Raw genomic sequence first — 24,324 nt, 5'->3', positions numbered from 1 at the left:
TCCTACAAAAAGAGAATTGGAAAGCTTCTGTGCTTGCATTAATGTAGGGGGAAGGCAAATGCAAAATTAAGAATTTTTCAGAGAACAGTCATTGTCTTGTCTGTGCATTAGTAAGTACTGTACCATTGTGCATCCTATATAACCTCGTCTTACAGTTTATCTTTTTGTCTTGCTGTTGTTATTGCTGTTGATATGACATCGCTTCAGAAGAATCTTCTGATTCTCACACTGGACATCCCCTGCTGCAGTCCCTCTGTGCTTGTATCCAGGGTAATGGGGTAGGGAGCAGTCACACCCCAGGGAAGAGTCTAACACTATCCCTATTACCTTTGTGGCTGCATCCAGCCCTTAGTTAGCTGTTGCAAGATAAATATATATAAGAAGCCAAAGTTGGTGTAATTCTTAACTTCACTGCTTGATGACTTAGCTTCGAGTGTGCTATTTTTCTCCTGTATTACTTCAGAATTGCTTTACCATTTTAGCTGACACTGTAAACTTGTAAGCACTTCCTTTTAGTCTGGTGACTGAAAGTCTCAGCACCTAACCTTTAAAATTCTCTGATTATGAAGTCCTGAAGGACTCCCGTGGAGTGCGTGTTACAATGGAATGCACCTGTTTTGGATGTTTCTAACTGGAATTTCAGGTACTGTCTCATTTACGTATATAATTGTCATGTTACCAGGAGTCTGGAAGTCTGGTAACATAGCTGAAGTTTTAAAAGCTGCTGTAGCATATTTAGCATCTCTAACATTTGAAAAAAAAATATTCATCACTCTTTTTTTACAGAGTATATTTAGTTTTATTATTCAGTTTGAAACAAGATGGATGATTTCAAGTTACTTATCAAGTTTCTGATCTGGATGTTTCTTGAGCGCAGTTTGTTTTAAAGCAAATGTCACGCACATAATGCTTTAGGTAGATCGCATTAATAACTGATCCATTGAAAGTCTTGAGTTTTCACTGATCAGGTGCAGTATTCCCTGCTATGTTCCACAGTTTTCTTTCAAGCACTGGCCTTCACTGTTATTAGTCCCTGATGGTGGTAGCGTTCCTACCCGAGACATGATGCCGTTTACTACGATGATCCCCAGCACAGGAAAACCTGATCAGCAGCACTAAGCAGCTTGCAGGTCTCCACTCTTTCTGAGCATTGGTGCATTCAAGGTTTACAGCGTCAGATGGAGCTGCAAGGGGCAATACTGCTCTGCTAGCCCTGGCTGTCCCTTCCTCTCCCTCCCTGTGGCCAAACACCAGTGGATCTGTGACCCAACCCAACCACAATTCCACCTCACGGGTAGATAACATAGAGTTTATCTACAACTCAAATCCTGATGCTGACACAAGGTATAGGCTGCAAGGTATAGCTGGGAGTGAAGAGAAAGATTGTCAGCAGCTTGTTCTTTGACTTAAGCTGCAGACTTAGATGTATGCAAGTGGAGGAGCTTGTTCTGTAGCTGCACAACTGAGGGCAGGCTGCCTAGAACCAGCTGGCTGACAGCCAGCCTTCTCACCTGTGCAGGACATTTCCTCATGCAGGAACAAGTTCCTGGAGCCTCAGCATGCAGCCTGTTCTCCAGTCACATGCTAGGCCCCTGTTTATATGGTGCATATGAATCACATCACCAGTATACCTTTGTTTTTCAGACTAGCTTAGCCTAGTACAGCTAGTTACTGGCTAAGATAAATGGACAAGTTTGTCAAATTCCATCCATACAGTAATTCTAAAAGAAGAAGGAGGGAGGATGGGAGAGGGAAAGAGAGGAAAAAAAAAAAAAGCTTCAATTCTCAGGTTTTCCCATAAATCTGGTAGATCAATCTGAAGAAAAAGAAGAATTTGCTTCTCTTACAGCTCCGGAAATTGCAGCGAGACTTAAACAAATTCTTCTTAAACACCACAGGATGCCAATCAGCATTTGATATGATCTTAGAACTACTTCTATGCTCCTCTACTGTAGATTTGTTTTAGTTCTGACTGTGAAGACGACTTCTTTCAAGTACCTTATGTTCCACCTTCCCTCTTCAGGGTTCAGAAAATCACTGCTATGCAGCCACATCTGAAGGCTTCCACATCAGGGCATGGCCATATATGATAATGAATGAGACTGTAATCCTTGCCTTGGTGAGTTAAAGTTTGGCTCAGCATTGTTTACATAGGTTGTAGTGTTCTAATTCAAGAGAGAGGTTGTGAAGTTTTGAGTGTGCCACTGAAGCTCGAAAGCACTAACTTTCCAGACACACACTCACGCACAGGGAATTGAGGTGAAGTTGCAACTGAGAATGTAAAACAGCAACTTAAACCCCAGGATAACACGCGTAAAAAAAGTTCCAAGCCCAAGATACAGGTTGATCTTCCAGAAACTTTTACTGTGCTAATAAATTATGACGTGCTAGAAAAACTAAAAAAGAAAATGGTAATAGACTTTAACAAGCAACTAACTGATTCTAAAAATGCTGCATTAATTTAATCATTAATAGTACACATTAGCATGATTTCAGGCAAGGTCTGGATTTGCTATTTTTAAAGTTGCCTTTTTCTTTTTTCTATTCTGATGTTTGCAATGGTTGTGGTACTGAACCATTATGAAAGGCTAACTCTAATCATCCAGGTTTATATTTTTGGGTGATTATAGGAGAAAGATCAATGGCATAGAGAATGTGTTATCCAAAGCCTCCTTTTTTCTTGTGTATTGTGGGGTTCTGAGGGTTAATCACAGGTCAGCTGTCTGGATTCCCTGGACTAGTTTATTCTTGGAGGCAGAGGGTGAAAGAGACTGACCCAGGAGCAAGTGATGTTGAAACACAAAGCTACACTGTTAGATTAAATATGTCATGGGATGTTGTCTCAAGTTTGATGTCAAAAGTGGTGGAATGTGGTATAAAGTAAGCAGATATAAGCCAGATCTCATTGAAAAAATCAAGAAATGTTAAAGGAATGTACAGGAATGTTCAAAACTAAAGTATATCAATTTGACTATCTTCTCTTTTCCTTGAATGACCTTGTTTTTTCTATGGAAAGTTTTCAGATGCACACCATCCTGAACCCTTTTCCTGCCTCCAGCCTTTCAGTTCTCATTTTCTGTAGGACAACTAGGACATAACCTCCCAGATAACTTCCTGTCATTTTATTGTACTGACACTTGTCCTTCTTTTCTGTTTGCTCAATCCCCTTTCCACTATTCAAGTTTGCATCTAATGTCACACTAAATCATGATTGTCCATCCTTCTGGGCAGCAGCTGTATCTCTGTTAGTGTGTGGCCACTTGTTGAGGTTTAACTGATACAGAACTCACTCTAAAGGCAGAATGGGTGATGTTTGAGTAAAATCAGATTAATGTTAGTTCATAGAGTCAGAGAAGTCTTCAAGGAAAGGTTTGCACATAAAGCAATTCACCTGGGTTTTGTCTCCACTTTTAACTAGCTTGCAATACACGTTACATTAAGGGTCAAGTTCTGTGATATCCATTTATTTATTTCTAAGCAAATATATTGAGAGGCATTTTCTTCCTGCAGATGAATGTCTTTGCTTTACCACTTCCTGTTTATTATCTGACATTTCATTTCTTTGTAAATCTGAAGTTTACAGTTCATGCTGTGAGTTCAGAGCTGGTTATAATACTTGAACAACATAGTGAGGATAGCTGAAAGCCAAAATTCACTGACAGTAGATCCCCTTAGCAAATTACTGATACACTATGAAAGCCCATCTCAAAGTAGTTCTTTTTATATAAAATAATTATTTTTTTTTTACTTAGCTTTTCTTCTTTATTTACTAGGACAGCGCTAAGAATAAAGCCTTTATTTTGCAGGACAATCCTCTGTTTGCTATTAAAAAAATTGCTAAATTGGTTTGGAGAAGACAATAAGGATAATATGGAAAGCACAATATGTTCCATTCATATTATATTAACATATAAATCGTTTATTTTTAATGTATCTCAGAGGTTTTTGAAGCATCAAGTACTTTGGATGAGCACAGGTATGTACCTTTTCAAAAAAAATCAGAGGCTCCTCAGAGCCTTTCATGGATGGTGTCAGAATTTAACCCGTTTTTGGTGTTGTACCTGTTGAGCACCATTATTCTGACAGTTGATTGAAAAAACTTGAGTAAGGTCTTATTAGTTTGAAGATAGGAATAGGCTGAATAACTGCCTGAGCCAGAAAGAAATACTACCAGGAAGTGAATGATTCTGTCAAAATTTTGTTGAAATATTTAGCCAAAATTCATGTCACAGGTGTATTTATCATTTATTAAGTTAGCAAAGAAAAAAATAGAGAAAGGAGTGAAATATGGCAGTATGGTTTGTAGTTTAAGGGGGGAAAAAAATCACAATTTCACAGCAAAATAAACAGACCAGATTCTAATAGGTAAATTAGATTATCAAAATTGGCTGTTATGGGTAGCGTATAAGTCTAGCAGATACATATTTTTGCACAATTTTTGCATAGACTTTTAAGGTAGGAGCTGAACTCTCAGTTTCAGAAAATATTTTAGAAATCTTATAATTTTCAGATTGTTGCATGTTCTAAATTATAACCCCTTATGTTATTCCCTTAGTAGTAGATTCAGTGATAAAAAAATAGCACTTGGTGCAACTTTTGCTATGATGTGCCCTACTTACATGTGTTTATTGAGGTATTATAAAGAATAGATATAGAAGGCCACTGCACGGTGCAGCACACATTGGTTATTATTTCTGAATCCATGTAAGCACAATGAGAAGAATTACAAATGTCTTCATTACTGTGCCATTCTTAATGCAGTTTCTTAGCATGCTATGACGTTATACTTCCTTTAATAGAGATAATTTTCAAGCAGCAATTCATATAACAAGTTCTCAGCTGGCAGGGTCTCCGAGTCCTGGGATTTCTGGCAGGAAAACTGGTGAAATTACGTAGGGTGCCAAGCAATCCAGAGGATATCCAAGAAAATATATAAGAAGGATACTGAGTTCTTGGAAACTTGCTACTATTTACTCTTCCAGTTGTCTTTCTCTACTGTCAGGTTTTCTGTCATTTAATGTATAGAATGATGTGACTAGCTTGTCTGTTCCAAATCAGACCATTTAATTGTTTTTCTTTATGAAGTTCCCAGCCTATGGAAAACTGCAAACTAGGAAAAAATGTTTAGCCAATAGTTTGTGAATTTGAAAAAGGTGGCATTTGAATGAAAAGGGAATTTGTGATAAATCTAGGCAAGTGGTATGGAGCTTATTTTTTAGGTAATACAACATTTGGGTTTAACGAATTGCAGTATTTGCTTGTACCAGGTATATGACATCTTCCAAGCTGTGGAGTTCTGCCCCAGCTTCTCTTTTTGTTTTGCACACAGTGTCAGGCAAATAGAAGGAGATCAAAGGCTGTTCAGCACACAGTATTGCTGTGAACAATGCCTCTTTTTATAAAAGTTGCCTTTTGTTTGAGGTAGATAGAAACAAAGCCAGCTGCAAGTTAATTATAACCTGAAAAGTAATCATGCTGGATTGGGATCCTAGGGTGTTAAATGACTGTCACAAGGCTGGCAGTAGGTGTACTGGGGTTGTGTGGCAGAATTACTGCAAAAGGAGCCCCGGGGAATTCTCTTGACATTTCCTGGGAATTCATGGGGAGATACATTGCCATCATGCTGTATTCTCCTGCTACATGAAATACCAGCACCGTCAGCCCTCTGTTTCCTTGCAGAAAGAGGATGAGTCCAGAGTACGCTGGGAACCCAGAGCTGGCAGATGTGGGCCAGCTGTGCTTTTTCATTGGGCTGGATGAAGAATTCAGGTCCACATGCTTTCTGTGTGCTCTAGGAGGTCCAGCAATTACAGAGTGACTCAGAGTTTCTGAATCAGGAGTTTGGGTTTATGCTTTTACACTTAAGTGCATAGGATATGATCCACTTTGGGAAATAATGGCACAGGGCTTTACTTCCTCAGGAAACAGGAGCACAGCAGCAGGTCTGCTGGTTTGTGTATGATATTTACATAAGTGGAGCTTCACATTTCTGTTTTCCTGAAACGACTCCCATGAATTTATAGGACTGACTTACATTAAACAGTAGATAATGATTAACATAAAGAGTCAACTTGAATAAATAGGAATGAGATAAATGAATTAAATTGGAAAAGCAGCAGGAAATAATGTGCCTTGGGAAAATGATTAAAATGATCTATGGAGAGTGACATTGTTGAAGAGCTGTTGTAATTATGTAAAGTAGTCAGCAAATCCAGGGATCTGTCACATGTTTTATCAAACTGGTTAATCTGCTCTGTCATTTTTAACAACAGTTCTTCATCCTACACTGTCCGTACAGGCTTGCAATAATGCATGTTTCTTTCATTTGGCAAAGATGTTTTCCTTTCCATTTAGACCAACCATTATAATCCACCTCCTTCATTGTCAAAATAGTGTTGACAATTTAGAAACAATTAAAAGCTTGTACAAGAAACATTCATCCTACATTTTCTGAAAAGATGAGATTCCAGTTAAAGATTTCATTCTCTTTTTGATTAGCACTGCCTGTCTCAGCAAGGGTTTGTGAAATCATTTCAGTACGATCAATACACAACTTTCAGCCAAATGTCAGACTGCAAGATATTTTAATGCTATTACTGTTTATCAGAAATCAGTATTCTGAGCATTGGTTTCTCTCAAGCTTTTTGATTTCTGGCATCCTTGACTTCCATTATTTATTTATTTATTTGCTGTCAATTAAGTTTGTTATTAAGTTTACAGTAAATTAAAATCACAGTGTCTTCTGTCTAGCAAAGATGGAATATATACTTAGAGTAGCAGCATGTAGAAAATACAGCATATAAATGTAAACACATTTCTGTATATACAAATCAGGAAAGAATACTTAATGAAAGAACTCTTCAAAACAAACCAGACTTTTGATCTTTAAAGAGCTGGAAATCAGAATTACATGCTGAACTCCTTATTAAAAAGTCTGTTATTAGTGTTCCAATATCAAAAGCTCTGCAAAAATAGGAAGCAGCAAAACTGAGGTGACTTGTGCATGTTGATATATAGCCTTGATCCTTGACAACCTCACTGCAAGAGCAGCTTGAGGAAAGGTGAAAAGAACAAGTCCTTTGAACTGTTAAAGACTTTCTCACCTCTTCTGTGCTCATTCCCCTAGCCCCCTAGCCTCATTTCTCCCCTAGCCCCATCATCCAGTGTGCTCTCTCCACATTGCTTCTTGTTCTGCTTTAATTTTTCAATTCGTTTTGAAAGACAACAAAAATTTCCTGTCAAGGTAATGTTTCAGGAGCTGGAGAGGAGCAGTCAGCTCAGACTGGTGGTGCTCCTGCAATTCACAATACAGTCTGCCAGGGTCACATTGTAGCACACTCACTTCCAAACTTCAGGATCATTTCATTTTCCTACATAGTGATCCACCTAAGCAGCAAGAAAACACTCTCTTCTTTCATATTCTTCTCCTCTTTTGTCCTGCTAAGAAGGACAATTTGGAAAATAAACATTACTTTTTACAGGAGCTTTACAGCATTTGCACGTGAACCACATCATCTAAGCATTGAAGCAAAACTAGCACTGTGTGGATATAATATTTTAGAAACAAAATCTGGCTCCTATTTAGGTATTACAAAAGCAACTGAACTCTACTCAAAATCAGTGTTTATTCTGAGTGTGCTCATCATGAAAACCTGACAATATACTTAAAACTGAGATCAATGCATCAGAGATACCAGATAAAAATTTATTTGTAGAGTCCCCAGACAGATCCTATAGTATCACAAATCTGGGTTTCATCCGCTATCATCAGATAGTGCAGTGCTGCCAGGGTGCTCATAAACTTCCCAATCTCTTTGGCAGGAGGCTCTGGGAAAGAGGAGGGCAAGAAAAGAAGGAAGGCAGCAGCAATGGAGGAGGGGTGCCTGCAGATCCTTCAGCTGATCTCCTCCTGAGGCATTCAAAAGAAAATATTTACATGTCTGCTTGTGACAAACTAACCTACAAGTGTGAATTCTTAGACATCACATGGGAATCTGATAAATAAGGGTAAGGAGGGAGGAATCTCTGCAGCACAGTTAAATACTTCGGAGTCATCCATAGGGTGATTTTGGATGTCTTTGAAGCACAAAACCCATATTTGCACTAGAAAGTGAAAGTCTCTTGCTTCCAGGAGCAGTGTTTGTACTGAACACTCCAGTGCCATTGCCAGAAGAGACGAGAGTTGTGTGTGTCATACCAGGAAACATCTTTGGTAATTTAATGGTCATTAATAAATATCAGTACAACTTTTAAATATTTTTTGTAACTAGAAGCACTATTGCCTGGGGTTTGAAAAATGAGATTAGTATTCTCTGTGTCGTAGACTCTTTGTGTGTAACTTTTGCATTTAATAAAAGGCAATTATATAAAAGTCTGGGCTGTCATTCTCAATTTTATACATGACCCTTACGGAAATAAGGAAAAAAACCACCAAATTTTCTATTGTGTTTCCAAGGAGAATTCATAACTGAAAGGGAAAAATAATTATCCGTGGAATAAGCCAGTGCAAACAATCATAGGACCTTTCTTTATTTGAACAACACTCCACAAAGTTTCTATACAAACCTCAATTACAGTTGCTATATTCAATCTTGTTTGCTTTGCCAACACATAGAAATAGCTGTCACAGTTTATGAATGCTACACTCTGATAGAAGGTCTGTGTATCCATAAAAATATCCAACACATGCTGCCTGGTTCTCTTTGCACAGAAAAGGAAAATATTAATGCCAATCAGTTCTTCTGTATCACCAGAGCTGGGAGTGGATAGGTTTAGAAATGAAAGGAAGTTTCACAATCCAAGTCCATATTCCTGATTGCTGTCTATAGCCAGGTTATTTAAGAGGATTCATGCACTTGTCATATATTACTCTGTGCTGATTGGATGACTTATTGAAATTTAAAAAGAAATGCTAAATTTTTTCAAAATATATGTTAGGGAAAATGTTTACATAAGTATACGATAAAAATATCTTCACCTCCAAATGGAGCTTTAAAATTTTGCTTTCCCAGGACATTTGGTGTAACTGTGTGTAAGAGAAGGAGAAAGGAAGGAAAGAGTGTATGCAGAAAGCAGTAGGGGTAGTATGAGTGGCCTTCCTTCCAAATCAGTTAAATGAAAACTGCACAATCAAATACACAGGAGTTAGGAGTATGACTCCCAGTGTGGAAAGGAAGTTTTAGCATAATGTCTGGCAGGAGACTGCTTAGGAAGTGGTTAGAGGGGAGGAGCTGTAGGCAGCAGTTGTACAGTAATAAATTACTGATTAATATTTCTGATAATGAAACAAAACTAATTACTGGTTTGTCATGGCAACTGTAAAATGTAGGGTTTGCTTGATGATGCATACAAGGCTTGACATTGATGAAAATTAATTTAGACTGGAGGGGACAATGTTTTGAATTATTCAAAATAAAACAGAGCTGGTTTAAGTTGCAGTATTTGTCATCATGGCCAGGCTTCTCCAACGAAGATTTGGGAAGGGCTCTACCCACGTTTGTTGCAGTATTTGTAAGTGAGATACAAACAGGTGTCTTATCAACATGACCATCAAGCCAGGTGATGCAAAGGTGGATTAGAGTCTTTTAGCTCTGTCTTCCAAAGTCCCATATATGGGAATATATGCGCAGCTGTATGTATGCTCATATGTGATTATATACTCAGTTATGATTATTCATCTTGAGAGTTCAAGGGCTGATCATCTTAGAAGAACGATTATTCTTCAGCTCCCAGTGCTCATATTCTGAATGACCTCTAAGCAAAGCAGAAAATTAATGGCAGCTCCTTTTTCTTTTGAAAATAACATGGTTTTAGAGTCCTGTGGAAATATAATCCACGGGACAATTTCTTTAATTTCCTCTAGTCTTTACTGCTTCTTAAGGGACAAATCAAGGAAGGGAAAGGTTAATGGGACTACATTACTCTAGTTCACATCAGCATAAGCTTGGAGTGACTCCTGACTTCCTAGTGAGGTTACTCTAAATGTACAGTGATACAACTGAGAAAATAAATCGACTCATAAGGTTGTATGTCCTAAAAATTATTTTAATATCCCAAAGCTTTTCTCCACGTTACCCTGAAATTTAAAATGCAATTCAGAGGAATAATTGTGATTGTTAAAATAGCTGATTCTAGGCTTTCCTTGAAGGGTATTTAATCTCAGTTCGGAAATAATTATTTTTCATTTAGTTTTGTATTGCTACTTTGTTTTTAGAATCACAGTTTCAGTCCATGTTAGTTCAATTTCAGCAATCAGGCACTAAGAAATACTGCCTGTCAGACTTCAGTGACCACTTTGCAGGAAACTACTAGGAGGTTCTGTAAGTCTGATTCCTAAATTTCTCTGAGACCAAGCAGTCAGTTCAACTGATAGTAGTAAAGAACAGAAAATATTTAAACATTGTAGTGGGGTTTGCCCAATTAAAATTGGAACCACTGGGTTCATTGCATACTTTTTGGAGGTATATAGAAAACATTGTTTTTTCATATGAAAACAACTTGGTGCTTTCTTTTAATGAAAAATGTCTTTGTGTGATGGGTAAGAGCTGGTTATTTTGATTGTGGCAGTTAAAGTTAGGTGATATATTAGAGGATCTGGTGTATTATAGGATCTATTTGTGTTTGCAAAGGAAAATTTGACATTTAATGATAATAAAAGAACTTCTGGATTATTTAGCACTTCTTGCAATAATCAGATGAAAAGTAATGACAGGACAGCTGTTAGAATAAAGTGTGGGCTTCCTATTTCTGATTTGGAGCAGGATCTAAATGTAGTGGCAGTTAATAATTATAATCATGGGAAATTAACCAGCACTTAAATATTTTAAAAGCTTGTTAGAAAATGTTTTTAATATTTTGTTGCTTCTATAGAGGCATAGGAGTCTCCTAGGGAGAAGAGGGAGGGAGGATGTGGGGGTCAATAGATGACATATTTGTTTCTCAGGAGGTTAAACTGCTTAATCGGTTTTAATCATAGCTCAGAAGACTTGTCTTTCCACATCTGAAAACTGAACTCAGAAATGTGTAACTGTACCTTCTCTGCACTTCAGACAAAAGCAGAGATGACAGGTTTGACCACCTTCCACATCTTGGAGAAGCACCAGGAGGATTCAGGAAACTTTTTTTTTTTGGCTAGAAGTGTTAGGTCAGTTGTATGTTGCAAGCAAAACTGTGCAGGAAGTTATTGCAGACACCAGTCATAGGGTGATCCGTCACTGCAGGGAGCTACTGGAAAAACACAGAAGGAAGAAATGGTCTCTCACTAGAGCCTAGATTACTGTCAGATATTCTAATATAACCGCACTATCAGTCACAACTGTTCCTAGTGTTTCTAATCTTTTCGTTGCACAATTTTGCCTATATTTTTTTGCAAGTAAAGAAGATCCTACAGAAAAACTCAGACCAGTCAAATGAAGCTGTGACTTTCCAGGCATACCTGGATGGATATGAAGTAACCCTTCTCACTTAAGAGAACACTGTGAAACATTTCATGAAACAAAATTCAGAACTTGTGGACACATTCCTATAGTAATATAAATGAATTTAAAATTATAATTTATTTAAATTACTACAGAAATTTATGCTCCTAACAAAACTGAAAGATTGCTCTCATTTTTAGCTATCACAGTTCTGTTTCTTTCTTTTTACTTTTAAGTTTCCAATCAGTTTTCATTACTGTAAGATAAAATATTTGAAAGCTTAGCAGTGTTTGGTTATTTTTGCTTCTTTTGTTTTATCTTTTACAAGATGATAATTAGATGTAGTTTGAATATCTTTGGAAAATATAATAAGTAGGAAACAGCACTTGTATCATTTATGTAGCAGCCCTAATACAGATGTTCTGCTCTTATCTGGACACTTTTCTCTTAGAAACTTAATATGCTTCGCAGACATACATAAACTGCTTAAATAGTGTCTAAGATGAAGGTGCTTTATAGAAGTAAAATCTGTTCTTGTAAGAATCAATACTGTTTTGGTACTTTTTTGGTACTCTTTTAGATTAACTGCATTTTCATTACCACATACTTGGGTAGTGATTTAAAAGAAGTATTCATTTAGGATGAAATAAAGCTCTGTTGAGAAGACTAATACAGCCTTAGGAAGCAATTTAAGTCAAGGTCTTAATGGGACCTTATTGGGCCCTAACTCCTGCATAAACTCTATGCTACCTTTCTTCTGAGGCACTTTTCCACTTTGAAAACATACCATAGAGAGCTTGAGTTTTTAAATCAATTTTGAAATTGAAGAGAGTTTAAAATTAAAATTGTATGTCTCTATTTCTGTTTTTCTTTTGTGTTTAAAATTAAAGAAGAGGAGAAAGACCTGGAGTGTGGAAAATCACTGTTTATACAAAATTGCTCTAATGAATTTTTTGCAAGGACAATCATAGGTGTATCAAGTACAACATTTTTAATACCTGAGCTGTTGTTAAAATGTTCTTATTATTTTGGAATCAGCTTTAGTATCTTGGGACCTCCATTAAGACTTAAGGAATAGAATTTGACTGCTATCTGTTTCCACTCTTCCCCAAAAAGGTGTTTTGGGTCTGCTGGAACTCTGTTGCTCCGTATTGCTTTAGGCTGTACAGCCTCTTAAAGCCCATGATAAGAAGCACTGTTCTGAAGGACCACCATAGGTGTTGGGTTTCCTTAAACTAAGACACTCACTTCCCCAACTCTGCTCTCCTCAGGTCATGAATTAATCTCTCACTTGCTGCCTGGGGTATTTTAGACATATCTACAAGTCTTCTTGGCCGTGCTTTCCTCCCTGACTTCTCTTCAATATACAGATCTAGATTTAAAGGTGGATCGATGCAGAAGCGTCTTCTTATGTTCTCAAACGCCCTCCACTTCATAATATACCTCTGCACATGTGGGATGCCCACCTCCGCGCTGCCTGTGAGAGCAGTCCCTGGTAAGTTCCCTGTATGGTGCTTGGGATTTATGTTACCTCTTCGCAAAGCAGGGGAAATTTAAGCTAGCCCATACCTTGTGGTCAAGTCTCAGCCCCATTGTACCATCACTATAGGCTAAAGTCCATAGGAAAAATCCCTGGGTCCCTGCTGAGGTGAAATTAGCTTGAAGGGAGCTAAACCCAAAATCTTGGACAACACATCAAAATTTAACTGTTTCTGGCTCTCATCCCTAGCAACTTTCTCCTTATAACTTCATTTTGCTTACACAAATGAAAAGCCTTTAGCCCAGTTTTGAGTACAGAACTGAGTACATCATGGATATTTACAGAACATATTTACTAACAAAATTTACTAAACCAATTTCATTATGACTAGAAAAAAATTTCACTTAGTTTGCTTTCACTCACAAACCTCTCTCTTGGTGTTTCTTATATTTCTTTTCTTCCTGAAAAACCTGACAAAGAATGATAAAATATATCTCTACTGATATTTTTGATTTTTCATTTAATTCTGTCATGGAATCTGATAATTCCTCACTTCTTGTGCTTTTGACAACTTTTGTATATAAGCTGCCAGTGACAAACAAATGTGGCAACTATGTTATGCTGTCTTGTATTCTGACATCGGAGACATATATATATCTATATATGTATAAATGTGTGTATATATATATATATATATATATATATATATGTGCCCTGAGGCAGTATGAATCAGTGAAGGATGTGTGAGACTGGCTGAAGATTTTGTAAATGGCCATAATTTCTGCAGTAGATTAATGTGGCATCTCTTTTCTTTGAATATTTATTTCTGTTGTGTAGGCGCAATGTAGGTCTGGGTGCAAGGCTGATTGCTCTTTATTAGCCCCATTCACAGACAGAATATTGCCACTTGCTCTGCGCAGTGTGGTGAAATCTGTGCAGATGTCACATCCACTTGAAAGGTAATTGAGTATCTGTTGGATAAAGGGATTTGTCTTATTCTGAAGTGTTCTGGACTTCTAAAGCACAGTATCCAGCCTCGGCTCACAAGAAGAGACTACAGGTAGGGAGAGCAGTTAGGCTTGAGGAAAAAGCAGGCACCTTTCTTTAGGTGCTTTTAGCTGATGTTCTGGCCTGGCTTTCCCACACAATACATGGTTTGTTGGATGGAAAGGACTGCAGGACAAAATCGGAGACAATTGTTTGTGAATGTTCAAATGTATAAAAATCATTCAGTACATTCACATGAGATGATAAGATGTGGTAAACTAGACCCTCCAGCTTAGGTTGTGAGTTGTTTCCTAATATATTTCATACCATGAGGGCCTCTTCTTGCTTTTCTAATACCTTGCTGAGAGGATTCACCCACTTAAAATCTTCAAATAACTGTTTCAGCAATAAGTATCATTTTACAGTAAGTATTTTATCCTTTGTTGTCAGTGAAACTGGTTGTTATGTTCAGCAGAGTCACAGGAAAGAGAGTCAGCCCTGATGTGAAGGATCAATGGTTTCCAATTTTTTCTTTCTAAAAGTCCAGTGAGGGTGTTGACCATACTTTGGGAAATGTTGCAGATCCAAATCAACACATATTGCATTTGAACTCACAAATAATCAGCAGCCACACTTAAATACAGGTCAGTCAATATTGACATCGAGTTCACATCACATTTTATCTCCTGGTAAATCTCTGAAAATAAAAGTCATCTAGTGAGGGTGCTCATCATCTACTCCATTACGGATTAAGCTACCATGCAACAATGTTAGTCGTGTCTTAAAAGTAATAGACTTCCTTTTTTTCACTCTTGACATCTTTGAAAGAAATGGACATAACCCTGTAGACTAATCTCCATACAGTTTAACACCCAACCCTGTTGGTATTGAACAGACTGCATACCACTTCCCTTGTTTCACAAATAAATAGAAAATATTTTTAAATAGTTACTTCCAGAGAAAGGATTACAAATGTAACATCACTGGACATTTTTTATAACTGTTTTACTGTTCTCAGCCATCATTATTTGCAGCAGGATCTTTCAGTTTTTATTTTTCTTCTGTTTGTGAATAGCTTGCTCTCATAATTGATCCCTGCAGGGATTTTGTATCTCAAACTTCCTTTTTAAAGGATATTTCCAGTTAGTCTGGCAGTTTGTCTATATGCTGGGATAAAAGAAGCATGTCACTTTCAATAGACTGAATCAATTTTTTTACATTGTGAAGGAAATGTATTGAGGACGTCTAAGATCAAAGGTTTTAACCATATTGACAACCAAGATTGTTACAAATGAAAAAAATTACCTTTTTTGCAGAGAAGAAGGTCTTTGTAAGAATTTGATCATAAAAGTAAAGCCCTCAGTAGGCAGCCTCCAAAGTAAAGATATGTTTGTAATTATGGTTTTAAATATACTGAGAAGAAATGCAGTGCAAAAACTAAGAATACATGGTTTTGCTAGTGATATCAATTATTTCTCTGTGAAAAACCATAAGTAAAAATACAATTATACACTGTGATGCCACGTTTTTAATGCTGGGGGAAAAGGCAGGTAGGAGTGAAGAGGTAACAGAAGGGGTAACAAAAGTCACCAGATGCTAAGAATTTTGTCTGTGGGTATAATAATAAAGGAAACATTCATAGCATGGTTTAAATTTAGCTCTGTAGTGTTTAGAAACAAGGGTACCATGAGCAAATAGAGATAATCCCTATAAGTAAACTGTTTTCTTTATTGAAATCAGTGAGAATGAACTTAGTAAAACTTTGTATTGACCTGCTGCAGTTAGTAATAGCTGTATTCAAATTTCATTTACAACACAAGACTTTAATTCATAAAGTTGTCACTAATGCAGTAGTTTTATTAATGTGGTGCATTTTAGTAATTGTCTTCAGTATTGCTTTGCTTTGGTTTTAGAGATAAGCTGTATGAAATAGTACTAATACACGTGGAGGTCAGTATGACCTTTTAGTTACTTTTATTAATTAGTCTTTACTTGACAGGAGCATTTCTTTCTTCACTAAGTTGCAAAAAGTCTTTTAAATAACTGCTCTCAAAAAACCCCAAAACCCTTAAATTAAAATTAGTCTGTGGTCTCAATCTTTGTCTTGTCAGACCAATTGAAGTATAATTCATGGTAAGAATATGGTCTTATTGGGTTGTTCCACCAACTTGTTTCCAGATGTCGAATCACATCTCCGGTGTGGGTCCTACCCATGTAATCTGAATTTCCCATGTTCACAGGAGACATTACAAGTGAGCTGCATTGCCCAGGATTGCTGCTTTTATGTGTGTGTTCCGCTAATGCACGAGGGCTGTTGTTTGACCGATCTGATGCAAAAGCAGAGCTTTCTCCCTTTTATAGTCTCCTGCTGACTGACCAGCTGATGTGTGGCCATGACAGCAGGAGCTCAATGAGACACCACCTGCAGTGTTGTGACACTTCCATTCACACTCTTTCACTTCACCCAAGTGAGATGAAAAGCATCTCTGTCTTACTGAGCTGACATCTTCACCTCTCACTCTTTCTTGGTTATCAAGCTGTGGCACAGGCAGGTTTTCAATAACTCCTCACTTTCACCAGTCAAATAAAATTATATATATTTTCTGATTACGTTGCTGAGGTTTGCACAGCAATCTCAACTCCATTTGAGAGAAAAGAACAGACTCAGAATAAAAAAATTGAGGAAGTGTGGGATTAAGGATCATTAAGCACTGATCTTCATCAGTAGATATAGTCTAAAATAATAGTCCCTAAATGTCCCTTCTCCTGGTACAGAAGTGCTTTAGCTCTCATTATCATCATTGTTGAGCTCTTATTTCAGTAGAGCTGTATGTCTCAGTCTGGCCGTCCCGTGGCACAGGCTGCATCTGTAGCTTTTGAAGGAACAGGATTTTTTTATGCTGGATGTAATCCATGAGCTGTAAGTGATCACTGGTGGGAACAGTTACTCAAATTACTGTTATTAGTACTTTGTGCATGAATGCAAGCAAACCATAATTGACTGGAAAAAAATAAAGGAAGAAAAGTATTTTTCATGGGAATTGAAAACTCACAAGCTCCTACAAGCACAAAAGGGCACAAAAATGTGATTAATGTGTCAAAAGATGTTGTAAACTTTTATTGTAGATGAGACCTTCAGAAGATGAAAACTTTAAAACCTGTAATAACATTTTTATTGAGTTTCAGGTGTGAATGTAGTGAAGTAAGCCTTTTCCATTACAGTTCCTGATACATATAACATTTGATCTGGCAAGGTAAATATGTTCTCAGAGTCTATAATAGCAGAGAACAAAAGTCTTAAATTTCACTGGTACTGAATTCTTCCATTGCAAAACATTTGGGTGACAAATAAACCTTTCTCTCAGATTAAATTTTAAAACTATACATTTTTATAGATTTCAGAAAACTTTAGATAGCTAAAATTCATTGGACTCTCTAGACCATCTCTTTGTTTATGTGAGTTTCCTCCTTATAGTACTTCTCACTTCCCGGTTTAGTTTGTTTAGGTTGTTTGCCTGTTTAGCATTTTAAAAACTTTCTTCAGAACTTCAAATGTATTCTAAAGGCTGATAGTTTATGGTGCCAGGTGTCATGGTTTAACCTCCAGCTGAAACCAGAGCACCAGAAAATCCTCTCTCACTCGTATATAACTGAATACCCTTCTTATAACACTAAATAAAATCCTCCCTTTCTTAGAGCTGCACTGTGGGGTTTTTTGCCCCTGCTGTTAGCCTCTGGATTATTCTTGAGATACTTGTGCTTCATTACTGGGAATAATTTCTTTGAAGATGTAGGACAGCCTGTGAGAATAATGTTTCACTGATTCTGTTACAATTTCCAAAATTACTTGGTACCCTTCAACATTTTAAGTATTTCTCCTGTACTTGCCATTTTCTTTAAATGATACGTTTCCTCACTCTCTTCCCATAACTCAAAGACTTCTCTTCCTCAAACTTTTCTATTTTTCTTCTTTAATCTCTAGTTAGTTTTTAAGTATCTTGTATATATTAAGCTGCCTTAACTATTACAGTACTATTACTTTCAGCCTTTCAGTCTTGTTAATATGAAAGACTATAGAAATGGCTGTGGGTCATGAAGAAAACTGAAATTAATTTGTAACTAAAGGATAAAATCATACCCGTGTGAAAGAAAACAAAGCATGTAATTTTTTCTTTTGTTCACATGCCAAAGAACAGAACCTCGAAAGAGCTTTCTCCCTTAGCTGCAACATATAATATTACTATGCTGAAGTAGTGTGAGGCATATAGCTGCCATCTAGGCTTAAAGTGTTAAGGATATCCACTACTGCAGAATCAATTTGAAACCTTAAGCCTGAAATCTATTCATGTTTGGGAAGTTTTCTGTTCACCTGTTAAACAGTTACTAAAATAGGATTAATTAAAAATTAAAAGAAAGACCTTAAAATATGAAGATGTCTCTCCAAAACAGTTTATTTTTGTAATTTTTCCAAAATTCAGGGTTAATATTATGAACTACCAATTTTATTTGGATAGTTAATATTTAAAATGAATATGACAGTAAAGTATAGCAATATTGTAAAAAAGATTTTTTTCTCAGATGGATGATGTTTTTAATTATTTCACATTTTCCACTATTTATATATATATATATATATATATATGTATGTGGTCTGATTCTGTAATCTCAGATTTGTAAGTGATGTTCCGTTAGGGAAGTCAAAATCAATTGCACAGACAATGTTTTTCTCATTGGCAATTGCACCGATATTTGTATAGTAAATTTTTCTGATCAGCACCAGTGGATTTTCCAAAAGATGCTACTGGAAAGCAGTTTGGTGTTGCTCAGGAACTATTCATTGCTCCTGCACAAATATACAAAAGTAAAGGAGGGAAGTTAATGCAGTATCCATTAGCAATGACCAAGTACCTGTTTTCTTTCCATTATTTTAGCCCTTGTACACAATTCACTTGATGTCTGGCATTGAAGATTCTGATTCATTAACAAATGGGACAAAAGAACCTTAATATTTCTGCTGAACCATTTTTTTGCTATGAAATTCAGTTCCAAGCATCTGTCAGAACTAGATTTGATGCATGTATGATAGTACACAAGTGTGTGCATTTTATATATAAAATATGCAAAAATACTCATTTGGTATCAAGAGTTTTCTAATTCAAGTACTTACCATCTGGGGTTGTATTCTCACTCACACTAGGAACTAAGATGCTAATAATTTTTTTTTTCCTGAAGAAGTACAATTTCCAAGTCATAGAAATGTTTGCATTAAAACTTTCTGTAGGAGTATTTTCTTGGCAAAAATCAATATGAATTTTTCAGGTAGATTTTACTCAATAGACCGTGAGTTGATTTCATTTTCATCTGGACTTAGTATGTCCTGGAAGTTTCTTGCCTCTGAATATTGAGACAGCTGTGCCTAGTCAGAAATTAAAAATGGAACTTGCAGAAGCAGTGCACAGCTTAATACACTGTTAAATAGATGCAAAATGCTATAAGTCATTCCAGTCCACTTCTAAAGGTGAACCAGAACTAAATACCAGCATGTCAGAAGTTCCTGCTGGAAGAGAGAGTTCACATTTCACTTACCTCTGGTTTCTGGTTCCTTAATTGGCATTGTTCGCTGCAAGTAGAATTTGCAGGCAAAGATAAATCATATATGCTACTGTGATAGAAAGTATGTGTTGATAGAACTTTTCCCTAGAACTCTATAAAGTATTAGTAACCATTTTTACTCCCAAACAACCATGGCACATACCTGTAGATCATAATCTGACAATTATGGTTAGCAGAAACAAAACAGCCAAACTTGCTACATATGGCTGCTTCCATTTTGTGCCAAGGAATCCTATGTGCAAATCCACATGGCTGGAAAAGACCTGAGAAGCTTCAGGGATTCCACTGAGGTTCCCTTGGGAATCTCAGATGGAAATACAGAGGAAAAAGTAAATGAGAAATTGGCAGCAAACCAAAAGGAGAGTTCAAACAAACGAGATCGACCACCCTGACCACTTCTGTCAGAGCTTGGTTTATTTTTTTGTTTCCAGTGAGCATCTTTAGCATTTTACATACTCTAAAAGGAACAAGAAGATCCTATCCTTTGTATACAGGATCTCTGTTACCACCTAAAAAATCCGTATCAGCTAAATTAGTATCTATGAAAAGAAGATAGTGGGAAATCTATCTCAGCCTAATTTCTAAGTTTATTCAAAACAGTAGATATTTGGGAATTACAGGTTCTGCTTGGTATTCTAGAGCTGATGCAATAATATCAGGCAACTGCAAGCAGAAGTGTGAAGGAGAAATTTGGGGATGTAAATTGCTTCTTCCTCAGAGTTACTAAAATTTTATTCAAGGTTAGATTATTACTAATCTTGCACAGGTGCTCAAGACAGAAATTACAGAAACTGCAAAAAGCTGCTGCCTCCCTGTTTGTGCAGAGATGCAGTTCCAGCAGCTGCTCTCCCTGAGTCGGATGTGTGTGATACTAATGCAGAGAGAGGTACCAATCTGTTGAAAAGTAACAAGCTGAGGAAAGCCAGTTGTTTCTCAATAGCTGATGTACCTCTTGTATCAGGGAGCAAGTAAGGAATCTCAGTGCAGCCTGCCTCGTCAGGAGGAGAGAGAACTGTGTGCTACAGGAAACACTCACATTAAGAGAATTTATTATACACACAGAAAACAAATAAATTCTGTAGTAGAAACTGACTGATATATATAAATATATATATAGTCTCACAACATGGATGACTACATGTTGTGAGACTCCATTGTAGTTGGATGACTACATGTTGTAGATCTTTGGAGTCCTTGATTTGTCTTCCTAGTTATTTCCTGTTTCTCATGTGTCTTTTAATGAAACAGCGATGAAAAAAAACAAACTCTGGTGTATATAAATAGTACAAGAAAATTAGGTGAGCCATAAAAAAGTTGATAACCATTTGTTCTAGTTTCATGAATATTCCATAATCACTAAGAATACATTCTTAGAGTGTGCACATAAGTACAAATACTGTCACATGCATGTCTTCACTCATAACTGATATGCTCAGCTTTGATTAACCTGTCCCTGGTAATTAACTGCTGTTAGCAGGAGTTAAAGATATGGTCTGAGAGAAAAGAGGCAATCTTGCCAGCAGTCTCTGTAAATACACATGTATGTCATATTGACATCAGTAGTAATAACTCCCATAATCAATATATCAAACTGCCCTCTCTTTGCTCCGGTTATGATGTACTTTTAACTTTCCCAAACCTATTCATTTAAGTAAGCTAGAGTGTATTTGTTTGTATAAATGCAGAGTATATTGATCCCTGGCAAGGATCACACTAGTGATCTGTTTTGTAAATGTCCACTGCCAAACTGGAAAAGTGAAAGTTTGGCAAAGGAATGGGTTTTACTAAGGAATGATGTCTTCCTTCTTTCAAACAAGCTGGTTTAGATCTAATCAAGGGGGTTTTTTTAAATTATGGATTGATAATGTACCAAGGTTTGTTTCATTAAGTCCATGTGCTAAGGCAGTGATTGCAACGAAGGGCTGTAATGCTAAATCTACAATTTCTTAAGAAGGTGGCACTTTTTAATGTGTAAGATCAGGCTTCAAAATAGATTGGTAGAGAGTAGTATGCGTTCAAATTTTCAAACATGCTGACTACGTTTATTCCTGTTAATTTAACCATAGCAACTAAACCTAAACCCAAATAACTAATTAATGAAAAGGGTATGTGGGTGTATAACCAACTAGTCAGTTGTAACTGACTCTCTGCTGTGACAAAGTTCCAGTGCCATTTTAACTGGACTCAAATCCTACCTGAGTATGACTGCCCAAATCCGATCCTTTCCTGTCAGATTTTTCCTGGTGATGGAAATGGGACCAGGCCCTGCTGGAAGGAGTGTGGCTGTGGTTATCCGCCTTATAAGACTTCCTGCCTGCAGCAAGACCCATGTCTCTTTGACACTAGCATCTGCAGAGCTGTGCTTAGAGGTCCATGGTATGTTGCAGAACATACTGGAGTTACATCTTCATCCTTCAGGGAAAGATATACCTGTTTCCCTTCAAGACCCTGTTTCTGCTACTCAGCAGCCACAAGGGAACAGCTTTGGGCTTTCTGCCTGCCACCAACACAGCTGGCCAGACACCAGCACAGGATTCCCTTGCCTGATTTCTGTGGAGTAACAGAAATGTGTCAGTCTGAGGAAAAGGTTTCCTCCTGGATATAAAGCAGACTTCTAACACCATGAGCTATAGAGCTGGCAATGTTGCCAGGTATGGATGAGCTGGGAATTCAAGGACCTAGCCAGTTGCCCTTGATAGGAAATTTGTTCTGTCAAAAAAAAAACCTGCTGCAATATTTGCAACACTAACTTACTTTAAAAGGTTGACCATCTAATGTCTTGTTTTATTGCAAAAAATGATTCATGACTTCTATAATGATGCTTGTTATAACTGGTGAATTCTATATTAAGATTTTCAAACCATATGAAACCTTTTTTTATGTTTTCTTGGAGAGAGTAGTTTGAAGTGTTTAGAGATGCTAAAAATGAAAGACAAATTAGCAATTCTTTGAGAGTTTAGGAACTTAAAAGTTAATTGCATAGACCCAGTGCTCTTGTAAGTAATTAGATATAGTCTTGACAATTAAATAAATTGTGGTTTCGTTTCCTACTCAAATAGATCAACTAAGGCACAGAACAAGACAAGATCTTTAAGTTTATATGAGTCTGTATTTTGAAGTTCACCTTTAGCCATCTTTGGTCTTCTGGACTTTTCATGTACACAAGTCCGCAACTTAGAGTGAAAAGCTTTACTAGCACCATTGAAAATGATATCATGAAGAACTTTGTTTGAAAGTTATAAAATCAGTGTAAGAACTAGAAGAAAAACGGTTGACTGCTAAACTAAATGGTTGACCTGACTTTCAGAAGTGCTAGTGATGTCAGATGGGACACTCTCTCCCTTCACAAAAGGCCATGTGACTGACTCTCTTTGGAAGTATTGGAAGTTTAGCTCTAAAATTATCACCTTATTTTCTCTTTCCTTAAAAGCTGGGAACTATCTCCAAGTAGTTATCTGAGATTTGAAAACCAGTTTTAATTATAATCCAATTAAGAGTGATATGAGAGAGTATGAGATGTAGCTGTATGCCATAAACCATATCTAAGAAGATACCTGTATAATTAGCATAACCTTATATCTGATTCTTCCACTGGACAGCATCCTCGTGTTGTCTCTAATGATTTACTCCTGTACATCAAGTCAGAGATTTCTTTCACATCTTTGAAGCATCGATGTTTTAATTCCTTTGTTGACAGTTCTTCTAATTCTTCAGAGGGATCAAAACTGAGTGCTATTGAATAAATTCTTCAGTTTGGGCATGTATAGCATTTAGAGGACCAAGAGAAACACACTCTCTCGTCTTGTAATTGAGTTTGTTCTTCTGAACCTCCTGTAGAGCCATTTGAGTCCGTACTGCAATAGTGCTTGATGGAAAAAATTCTTATGCTTGATACAGAGCCTTTTAAAAAAGAGACTCAGAAAAGCTCTACTTTGAACAATTTCTGATGAGGTTATGCCTGCACCTCAGCAGAGTACAGGTAACTTCACATCTATTCATCTCTTACAAAGAGAGCTGGCCAGAAAGCTTCAGGTACAGCAATTTTCATTGCTAAATGCATATTTCAGGAAATAGAAGATTTTCTCTGGAATCTAGCAATTCTATTGAAATTTTAGATGTAAAACGGTGTGAATGCATTATGTAGACTAATGATTAACTACTGATATTTTTAAAATGTAAATATTTAAAACACTTTACACACTTGACATTATCAAAGTAAAATATTTTGACACTAAAATATTTTTTTACATTCTCAATATGGAAACCTGCTTGGATTTCAAATAAATCAAAATAGAAAAAACAAAAAACCTATGAATTAAAATTCTTGGCTTTTCATTCTAAGCAAAAAAAAAAAGAAAAAAAAAGGAACATTTCTTTTGAGCAAAAATAACATTTTTCACATGCCCAATTTTATTCATAGCCTGTCCTAAGCTGCTCCAAACATTCTACCAAATGAGTCTTTTTTTTTTACCACTTTTACACTGATAAGTCCATATACTTTTTTTTGCAGTTTCATGAAAAGTGCTGGAAAAACTCTGAAACTGTAAAGTTGTTTTTTTCAAACTATAGTTTTAGAAGTCCAGGTGCATTTTATCCTCCCTTTGCCTGAAGACATGCATTAATTATGGCCTCAGGATTCATGGAAACCAAATTTACTTTCACCGAGTTAAGAAAATTACAACTATCTTTAGATGTAGCCATTATTTTTTCCATAGTTCATAGAGCACTATTTTGAAGCTCTGCCATCAATCACAAAATTATATGTAAATTAGATTGTATATTTAAAAAACTTCAGTAGAAATATGTAATACTGAAAGTCAGAGAGAA

The 24,324-nt window shown here is 36.6% G+C and overlaps 1 protein-coding gene across 7 annotated transcripts in view; it reads left to right on the top strand.

Annotated features, from left to right (window-relative positions):
• Window positions 1-24,324, top strand: part of CHRM3 (cholinergic receptor muscarinic 3) — a 270,489-nt gene that overhangs the window by 220,181 nt on the left and 25,984 nt on the right. For 3 of the 7 annotated variants that reach the window (XM_032683916.1, XM_032683918.1, XM_032683919.1), the window contains one exon: window positions 7,822-7,965. The exons of 3 other annotated variants lie outside the window; for them this stretch is intronic. In XM_032683916.1, the coding sequence (XP_032539807.1) occupies window positions 7,822-7,965 (144 nt within the window). Of the gene's footprint in view, window positions 1-7,821; window positions 8,008-24,324 lie in introns of those variants that run through there. One more of the 7 variants, XM_032683923.1, reaches the window with a different exon arrangement.

This window comes from Chiroxiphia lanceolata, chromosome 3 (assembly GCF_009829145.1).
Source record: "Chiroxiphia lanceolata isolate bChiLan1 chromosome 3, bChiLan1.pri, whole genome shotgun sequence".
NCBI lineage: Eukaryota > Metazoa > Chordata > Aves > Passeriformes > Pipridae > Chiroxiphia > Chiroxiphia lanceolata.
The sequence above is the reverse complement of the archived record's forward strand: the minus strand, read 5'-3'. Positions and strand labels throughout refer to the sequence as shown.